Source organism: Anarhichas minor, unplaced genomic scaffold (assembly GCF_050575085.1).
Source record: "Anarhichas minor isolate MPS153535 unplaced genomic scaffold, ASM5057508v1 ptg000010l, whole genome shotgun sequence".
Taxonomy (NCBI): Eukaryota; Metazoa; Chordata; class Actinopteri; order Perciformes; family Anarhichadidae; genus Anarhichas; species Anarhichas minor.
The window spans coordinates 5,875,113-5,885,500 of record NW_027466456.1 but is presented as its reverse complement, the minus strand read 5'-3'; the positions used below and the strand labels follow the sequence as shown (position 1 = coordinate 5,885,500).

At 45.0% G+C, this 10,388-nt stretch overlaps 1 protein-coding gene across 1 annotated transcript in view; it reads right to left on the bottom strand.

Moving 5' to 3' along the window:
* Positions 1-415: 415 nt before the first annotated feature.
* The window catches only part of cpamd8 (C3 and PZP like alpha-2-macroglobulin domain containing 8), a 39,272-nt gene continuing 29,299 nt past the window's right edge, over positions 416-10,388 (bottom strand). Inside the window, exons 36-44 of the mRNA XM_076087815.1 lie at positions 9,315-9,574; positions 9,126-9,213; positions 6,607-6,681; positions 6,318-6,423; positions 5,872-5,982; positions 5,580-5,792; positions 3,939-4,013; positions 1,358-1,559; positions 416-519 (exon numbers count right to left, since the gene is read on the bottom strand). Of these exons, the coding sequence (XP_075943930.1) occupies position 519; positions 1,358-1,559; positions 3,939-4,013; positions 5,580-5,792; positions 5,872-5,982; positions 6,318-6,423; positions 6,607-6,681; positions 9,126-9,213; positions 9,315-9,574 (1,131 nt within the window). The 3' untranslated portion in view covers positions 416-518. The remainder of the gene's footprint in view (positions 520-1,357; positions 1,560-3,938; positions 4,014-5,579; positions 5,793-5,871; positions 5,983-6,317; positions 6,424-6,606; positions 6,682-9,125; positions 9,214-9,314; positions 9,575-10,388) is intronic.

The following is a 10,388-nucleotide window of genomic DNA, read 5'->3' as shown; positions in this document are numbered from 1 at the left end:
TGCCTTTTGTTTGAACTCAAAGAACCACAAGGGCAGAAAGTAGACTGTATGGGCGGCAACGACAAAAAATAAAAATAAAAATGATATGACCTCTAGCTACAAATAAATACCACAGATAGAAAATATAACAAAATATTTTGCTTAAAGTCAGGTGTAATTACAAACATAAATACTTGATTATTTCTTCTAGTGATTATAAAGGCAGTACAGTGAATAACAAAGACGCTATGGTGCCTATTGGTGACCAGGAGTCTGGAGGAAGAAGAGTAGAAGTCTGGAGGACACTACCTTAATAGCAGTCGCACACAGTCACATCCAACCACACACACACACCGATGTAGAAATGCATCCACACAGTCCCCATTCATCTCACAGCTACAAACACACTCTCTCATTCTCCAGACTCCATCATCTCTTCCCTTCAGGCTGAGCAAGTCCCAAGTCTCTCTTCTCTTTCCATTCACTAGCATATTCACAAATAATGTACAATTTGGAGGTGGCTTCACTCTGTGAGCGTTTCTGTGGACGACAAGAAAACGAAACAAACTGTCATTTTAAGACCATCTCAGACACTTTTAACACTTCTTTCACAGAACAATATAAATCTATGGAGAGGTTATATAACTTTTAGTGCATGTGAGCTCCACTGGCTAGCTCATGGACGCCGCTCTGCACTGTGCAGCTGATAACGACGTTGCGGAAGCTTAGCACCCACCCTCCGGTTGCCCTTTTGGTATACACTGTTATCTCCGTCAGCACTGTTAGCGCTGATAGCACCGTTAGCTGCAAGCCGCCGGCTCAGGCGTCGCCATGTTGACAGTCTTAACCTGGAGGGTAACCAGAGGGCGGGTGCTACGCTTACTTGACTGCAGCGTGGGTTGGGACTGTGCTGTAACCACCGTATGAGCACCACACAGAATGGTGGCGATAAGCTAGCCAGTGGGGGATATACTCATATGCACTACAAGCAAAGGCGCGGCCGGACTGCGTGTGTAAACCTAAGAAGCTCGGGTTACAACACACACAGAGGGAGAATGACTTCATTTCTGCTCAGGTCGATATTACTTCACTATAGCTTTACATAGCAAACAGTTGTTTGCTGCTATATGAATGCTCTGAATTTAAAATCTAGCACCTTTAACATTATTGCCTGGTGCATTTCATACCTGCAAATAATTACCCATTAATGCTACGAAATGAAAGTCTACTTCTGACCGAAAAGAAACATACAGAAATAGATTAACACCAGTATATCCTTTAAGCTCGAGGCAAAACACACTACAAACATGCCCGAGACCTAGAAACCCAAAGTCTGAAAAAAACAACAACAACAACAAATCTTTGGAGCAGCTCCTACCATCGCTCAGGGGTGTTTTTTGTGTCCAGTGTGGGAAGCTGAGTGTCTGCTTGTAGAAGCACCTTCTGCTCGATGACCTCCCCACCTTCAGGAAGGTGGAAAACGTCCCCTCCCTCTGCATCAGCAAGGAAAGGATCAGAATCTGGGTCGTATTCATAGGAGTAGTAGGACACCTCTGCCATGGAGCCCTGCTCCTCTTCACCTGGAGAGATCCGGGACGGGACGGGTGGGGAGGGGGGGGGGGGGGGAGAGAGAGAATGGAGACACATTAAACCAAATGAGAGTTGGTAGAGAGGCCTTGACAAGGTTGCTATTGAATGGTTAATCACAATCTCTGTATGAACAAGTACTTGATTGCTGAAGAGTAAAGAACTCTGCGTCATGGAGACTTAAAAGGTACCCTTTTGACTTTGTGCCCGCTAGAAAGTTACAGAGCAATGTTTTTACATTTGGGTCTCTGTTTTGTCTGTTCTCGCACATGCGCACAAAAATGTTCACGCATGGAGTTGATCCGATACACATTCCTGCCAATTGTTTCATACTATTCCACTGATCTGCAGGTGGTTGTAAAGTACAAAGAAACATAGCAATGCAGTAGGGAAGCAGAAGAAGGCCGTTAACAGTTGAACTAGAGAGGTTTCAAACCTTTAAGGACAATTGACTTTACAGATGTTTTACGAGGAAGACATTCAACACGTTTGTTAAACTCTTTCGGATACACACAATGCTTTTTTGGTGATCAACACTGGATGTAAACACAACTTTTGGCAGCTTACAACAAGACTCCGCAGGGCCTTTTTAACATCCTGTACATCTGAAGCTCTTGCAGCAATACCCCAGCACAGACAGTAGGGGTCCCTCCCTGCTTAAAATGTTGTATCGTCACATAGCAGGCGACCACAGACTCACTCTTTTGGATAAGAGTATAGCTTTATTAAATGTTTACTATGAGAATGTACTATGAGTCCACTTTAATTACATTTTACATCTTCAAGGTTTTAAGTGGAACACACTGGACTTCATGGTTGAGGTCTAAACACACACACACACACACACACACAAAGAATATGTATACATTTGATTCGTGACGAAAGCGCATTCACATGAAGGCACATTTCATCTCAAATGAAAACTGCAAGCCGGTGTATCCGTTAGACTGCATGTTGTCTTCTGGTGCAAGTTCACTAATAAGACAAGTCTGCACAGGGAAGCTAATTCCAGAGCTTCAGCTTCCTCCACCGTTCCAGTGGAAACTGTCAGCTCCTTGGCACCGGCCCGCCTTCACCTATTACACTCTCAGTGCACTTAGCGGGCATGTCGTCAACATTTTAATGGTTTACAATGACAGTGTTTTTACAGTACTTATTCAATCTAATCACCCCTGGGTTATCAAAATCAAGGCGAGTGTGTGTGTGTGTGTGTGTGTGGGCGTATTTGCCTGTGTGAGCATGAAATATGTGTGTGTGCATATATAGATATATACATATGTGTGTGTGTGTGTGTGAGTGCATCACACCATTCCTGTGGTGAGTGTGAATCGTTAGCTTTTGTACTACAGAGACCTTTGACTGAGAGCAGCTTTTTGAGCTGCAGCTACCGGGAGCTGCAGGCTGGGAAACAAGTCAGCGCAGGCTGTCCCACATCACACACACACACACACACACACACACACACACACACCTGTACACAACTCAAACATTCACATTGGAACACATGTAATCCACGCACACACAGCATGCATGTGCAGTGTGCACACTTCTGCAACTTGTCAGTGACTTGCAGTGCCTTTTCATGTTTGTGTTGCCAAACGCAACACAGCTACATCCTCCCAGCCGCACGCAGCCAAACATCCTATCAGGAATTCTCTGGCTGCCTCTCGGGAAGTGGCAGCTGATCTAAGCTCATGGCAGAGCAACAATCAGGCCTGCAGTGTGAAACCTAGCCACCTATTTATCACACCGATTGTAGACATGATGTGGTGTCGGGGGAATGTGCTGCCACACACACCACCTACGTATCTGCTTTCCTCTACTTTCTTCTCATCGTGTCTCTCTCTACCCTGCTCTTTTTTTTCTTCTCTTTCTTCTTTCATCTTGTCTGCCGCTCATCCCTCTTTAACTCCCCCCCCCCCCCCCCTTTCTCAGTTTTACACCCCCCCCCCCCCCCAAACCCTTTCATCTCTTTGTCTCACACTCTTTCTTCCTTCTGCCCTTGTGAACTCCCTTTCTCCACATCACAAAAAAAAAAAAAACACACACGCAATCTACAGAAAACGTTTACGCATACAACATATGTCATGCCTGAAATCTCGACCCTCTACATCTACATTCAGCTGACAGAAGCCCAGATTGACTATTAATGGATGCGGAATCGCATTACATTCCTACAGCAATCAAAGTAGTATTCAGACAAGAGAAGAAGTAAAAGCTACTGTAGAAAATATATATATAGAGTCGTGCTGCCTCTGCTGCTGGGTTCAGCTCAGCAGGCAGATGAAGGGAAGGTTGGAGCAAGAGAGAGGTGGATGGAAGGTAATGCAAAGCTGTGTATACGTAGGGAGAGGTGTGGTAGATGAAGTTACCTGTGTGTACAGGCGCTGAGGGCTGCTCAGTTTCCTGGTTTGCTATTGGTTGCCTGTCCTCCACCCCGGTCTCCACTGGAAATACAAACACATACAAACACACACGTTAGATTATTCACATTTGCGCGGCCGCCACGGCACTTAAAAAAAAAACTAGTAATGAATTCAACAGAGTTTCAGTGTTGCATAATCTAAATGCTTCCCAGAAGCATTATCCACCCCACTAAGCAACACTTCTTGGCAAAACAATGATGATACACTCGGTCTCAACAGAAGCCTGTATCAAAATCTTTCCAAAAATAGCAGGGGCCACAGGGACCGTGTGTGGAAACAAATTGTATCTTTCTCCTTTTCAAAACAGGGAAATGGTGACAGGAATCTCCCCCGCACAACCATACACAAACAAACAACGTCAGGGAGCTCTAAACAAAAATAAGATCCTTTTGATAATCTACAGCATGAACCACTTGGCACAAACTGAGGGCTTTTCCCAACAAAGTTTTGTCTATGCCTTTTTCCCAATCCGCTCCACAACATGAAGGCTCCTTTGTTGTTGGGCTGCGCGTCGGAAAGGAATGTGACAAGGATTTCAAAGGGCTGGACAAAAGCACTCTGTCATTTGGAGAGAGCCCTGTAATACAGCAGAGAGCGAAAGAGGGTGTTTGGGGGGGGGGGGGGGGGGGGGGGCACGGCGGGTAGCTCTCCTCAGAAAACTCATCCAGTAATCAGCTCAACACCTGAACAGCTGTTTCTACAGCTTAGATCACAGCACACACACACACACACACACACACACACACAGATGAGCACAGACACACTTGCACGTGCAAACCGACACATAGAGATGAGTGCACAATGGACATGTGGACAATTACACACACGACCACACACACACACACACACAGAGTTATAGCCAAGCCAACGGACTGTATCCAATAACTCATTCAGACACATACTTGTTTCTTCCAAAGGGAGGAAACGTTCTGGGACATACCGTCAATGTCTGTGAGTTACAGCCCACCTATTGTAGAACTGAACAAACAGTACACAGTTGATTTGAGCTGCTCTTGGATGCACAAATTTGTTTCAAAATAAAGTGAAATGCAGACATCAAAGCAATTATTTCCATCCAAGACAAGTAGCATTAGCATGATAATCGGGCTCAATTGCCTTTTTTGTTTCACTTCATTCATTCAGCCCGACGCTTTGTTCATGTTAGCCAATTTCCTGTTTTGTTTTGTCCTAACCAATCAGCTGCTGCCACATTGGATGCTGGGAGCACTGATCAAAGAAATATGTAGATTTAAGAGCTGGTGCTCTACATGGACGTACAACTGATGAGTCAATCTTATTCACGCTGTCGCTACTTTCCACGAATGTACCAGGTAGTTAGCTAACTGCGTAAGAAGATGACGCCCACTTGTTAATCGTGCCTACTAACCTCTGATTGGTCGACGGCTTCTCCAACCAGAAGACCTATTTAAAACGTTAAACATATCTGAGATGGGGGTGGAGATTTAGAGGACTGGAACCATGTTTTGTAGTAGTGCAAGCAGCAGCATGAGTGAATTACGGAGCCTCGGTAGTTGTAAGGCCAAAGTCGAGGTGATGTCAGATGATGTGTGATGAGAGAGCTCTTACTGTGAGGACACTGGGACAGGGGAACCTGCTTGATGCGTGTCCCATTTCGACAGGCAAACACCTCCATCTGACACTGGTTCTGGTAGAGCTGGCCGTCTGACCCACAAACTGGCTCCCCGTCGTAACCGCAGTCCCTGTAGCAAGTGCAACGTTCAAACTGCTCCTCCTCCAGACATCCAAACACATTGTTGCACTGGTTCGCCTGCACAAAACCTGCAGGGGAAAACAAGTTTTTAGTAGACTGATAGTGGGGTGTCTCTGTGAATCTTTAAAAGCGTCGCATGAGTCTCACCGATCCACTGATTGGTTGAACTTTCCACCTCATTGCAAGTGGGTCCATCACACAGCTCCCGTGCCAGCGGACTGTTCTCGCTGACGTTGTAAAACCGGGTGGCCTCAAAGGCTGCATGAAAAGCATAGACCCACACCAGCACGTTCACACATCCACACAGACGAAACAATGATGACGCTCACCATAACTAGGTCATCAACTTAAAAGAAAAATATCCAATTTTCTCCAAAAAAAAAGACGCCACTTCATAGCTTGGTGAGTTTCTAAGTTTCCCTGCACTACTGCAGCGCCATGGTAGCCGAGTGGTTGAAGCGCATTCCATATAACAGTAACGTCCCGGGCCAGTTGATTCCGGCCTTGTGACCTTTGTTGCATATCATTCCCATTTCTACACTGTCCTCAGTCAAATAAAGGCGAAAATGCCAAAATATTCATCACATGCACACCTGGTTCATAGTAGTCGTAGATCTTGACCGGAACAGGTGCTGTCTTGCCCACAATGTACTCCCTGATAGCTTGAAAGGCCACACATGTCATACACTGGCTGGGGATCTAAGAAGGGGTGACAAACACACACAAAAAAAAAAGAATGTATGCATACTATTACACTTTTTTACACACACACACAAAACCCTGTGCAAACACTGGCGAGTAACCCTCTCTTCATCCACCATCTCCACACATACAGTATTCTTTGGAATGAGCTCTGACAGACACAATTTGGATTAAACTCACCTCATCAAAGTAGAACAATACTTTTCTTCCATTCAGCTCATATCTCTTCAGACCCACTCGCTTGTCCATCAGCAGCTGTTGAGTGAGACAAAAGAAAAATCAGGCTCAGTATGTAAAAAAAACACACACAACACAAGTTTAATGCTGGAATTTGTACAGACATGTTGCAGGGTATGTGTGTGTTTTTATGTCCTTGGTTTAGTGGAAAATATAGTTTTAAATACTCCCCTCTCCTCTCAGTTGCTCTGTAACCAAGTGACCTTACCATCTTACCCACCTAAACTTTAACATGTTACACGGCAACGTCCTCTTTAAAAATATCAGTTTCACAAGAATGCACCATGAATGCATACAAAATTGAAAATTAGCCAAATACATCTCTCTTTCTTTCATGCATTATATCTATCTGGATCAAGTAAACGCTATGGCCGATGCTGAAAAGACTTTAGTCTGTAGCTGATTAAGAGTACAAAAGGACCATTCATGGACAAAGAGCACATGGCTCATAGCTAAGCCAGCTGGACATTTGATTCCAACATTAATGGACAACTAGTAGTCACGGACAATAGTAATCAGCACCACGACGGACTGGACAGCTCCGTCTCATGCTAACCAGGGTTTATTATTCACTGAGAGTAAATACATCACAAAAACCCTGGATTGACTAAGGCAGTGCTTGCTGCTTGCACTTGAATGTGCTCCGTGGGCCACAACTGGAATTGAAGCCATATGTACTCACCCTTGACTGCATGACATGACTGCAGGGTGGAAAACGTACAGGTTACCAATCATGGAATTGGCTTTAGGCCTTCATTAGTTTAAATCAACAAGGGATCATAGCGTTCCTCTGAGATCGCCTGATCAGTGTTTCATACAGAGTTCCTGGTATTTTGTGAACCTTGAGGATGAATGTATAGTTGGGTCAGACATGCATGACCATATCTAGTAAATATGAGTGTATGAATGAGTTTGCTGCAAATGTGAGTGTGTGCATAGAGAGCCAGCAGAGTCAATTCCCCCCACGGGGTGATTTTTCATTCTGTCAAAGGTGGCAGCCTTTGGACAGCAGGGGTTTATGAGGTGCTCAGCCTGAGCTGGCGCCACCGAGACACACACACACACTCGTTCTCCCTCTCTCTCATACACACACACACACACACACACACACACACACACACACACACTACTCAACTGGCCTCTCTGTTTACGAAAGTATTGTTTGTCTATCTAGCAACTACACATTGCTAATGAACTCCCTTAGCTCAAATGTTATACCCACGGTGTGTTCTGGATCGTTAAACGAAGCTCATTATATTGGGGTGATAAGAGGCAATGGCTGTGGTAGCTCCCAGTCAGTCACTCGACATCATTCATGACTACAGCTTCCATGAAAGCAACTAGACATGACTGTAGAAGCCAAGCTTGCCACCATAAATTGAGGAATGTAAGTGGCAGTCAGGCAGGCAGCAGTAAAACTCCAAGGGAGGCCAGCAGGGGTGTAAACTGAGCTTGTTAGCCACTACAACTTGGGTCAGCCTCAACTGACACACTCACAGGAGTGTACGTGTGTACGTATGTGTGCGGTGTTTAACATCTCCCCAGGTAGCCAGAGAGGTGGCTCTTTTAGAGGTGGAAGCCTGCAGACTGAGGCGGCTATAACTGTGTAGTAATGAAGGACAGGCCTCCGATGGATGGCTGGGGAGCTGACCTGGATTCAGCCCTGAAACTAATCATCTCTTTCTCTCGCTCTCCATCAACAGAAATAACCCATCCATCCCATGTCTGTTACTCCCTTTAATCCAGTCCTCTGTTTATTACAGTATATCTGGTCTCTTGCCTCTGTCTTTTGCAAACTACGCAAAGTCTGTATCTTACAGGGCCCAAAGAGGTGTGTGTACTTGGCCCAGAGAGGCCTGACAGTCTTTGACCCTGAGACATTGTAACTCTATGGTCGGCTGGTCGTTCTCTAGTCATACCCAAAAAAAACACCAAACACCACCATAAAAAGGACCCTCACCTTAATGATCTTTCCATTGCCTATGACACATTCAAACACATGAGGACACACGTGTGTAACACGCAGCACTAAGAGGGGCCCGTCCCATTTGAAGTAAGTCTTCAGGAGCTGTTCCGTCCATTTCCTTACAACAATGGAGATCATGTCAGGTAATCACGTGCCGCTTTCCCTCCTCCAACTAATATTTACACAACACCCTCCACTGTACCACAGTAGAAATATCCTTATCTAAAGTATCTGTGCTTATGCGAGTATGTTGAAGGATGCATCCTGTGTGAGTGTACATGTGAGTCGGGGGTTTGCAAAGGAGTCTGCAAAGGAAGACGGAGGAGTCTGATGAATTCCATGACATACTGCATTTCCGTCAAATGGTCTCCAGATGTGGACGCATCTGTCTCTCTTTCCACCTGCCTTTCAGTTTGGGCACTTACCTGACTACTTCCACTGCTTGTCTAACAGTCTGTGAGCCACTTAAATCTTGGATATTAATGTGATTACATACCCTCTCTAGACTTTCAACATCTGCTCGGAAACCAGAAATCATGGGAACATCTATGACGGCCATGTTGGACGATCCTGAATGGAGCCACCTACACAGAGAGAGTGGGGTCAGGGTGAAAATTATTAGAAGCAGAGCTGGACTTTCCTGTGACGCCAGCTTCTTTCCTGTTATGTAGTTGTTGTGTTCTACCTGGCACAAACTTCTAAGGAGATGTGGAAGTCCATTTTGTCCTGGTGGGCAGCTGGGTCGTCGTCATCGATGGGCGCCCGCCGCTTCCGGTTCAGCTCAGAGCGGTTGTCAGCACGGCTCCGGGAGCGCGAGGTAGGGTGACGGGAAGACGAGGAGGAGGGGGGCTGCAGGTGTCGCTCCTGAAAAGGCTCTTTCAGGTCCACCTTGAGCTGGAAGGCTGGCTTGGACACTGGGTCGGGTAGGTTGTAAGACACATCAATCTACAGACACACAGAGAGCAGCGGGAAGGTTTTTCAGAAGGATATCCATGAAATTAAGACTTTATATGCTGGAAAGGAAAACATTTAAGATGGCCAGGCTTTGCAATCCTGGTAATGAAATTTGCTTTTCATAAACACCACATTACAAATATCACTTTGAAAGGACTGGCTAATGCCTACTGAATGTTTACTTTCACTGTCTTAGTTGTTTTGTGGTTTGAAATCCCTGTATTATAAAGTTACTCTAGCCATGCTAGCGGCCTGACCAGAGGTGCCCTAGGTATAGCCTCACAGTAATATCTGCTATCAAACCACGTTTTTATTTATTGGCCAAAAAAAACAATACTTTTGTATGAAGAAAAATAATTATTAACTTTTGGCTTTATCATTTGGAAACAAGCTACTCATTGAGTTCCAATATTAAAGACCTCTGGCCTTGAAAAGACTACAAAGTCAGAAAAAAAGGCGGTGCTTTAAAGCATAAACCACAAATCATATTCCCTTGACACAAGGCATGCTTTCAGTAGACTACTATTTTAGCCTGAAGACAACTCACTGCTTTGACGCTCTTCTTAATTTCACTGAAGATTATTATTCCCAGAATTGTACACATTGTAAATAAATCATCCAGTCTGATTTGAGACCTTTGCAAAGCTACTAAATAATAATCCTGAGGCAAAGGACACATACTCATCACATACAGTGTGTCTACAAACACATACACACACAGGCAGGTCTCTTTGATTGCCCCACTCTTGTATTTCATTAGAGCCCAGGTGCTGCTGGCCTGAGGGGCTGTCAGAGGGCTGTGTTG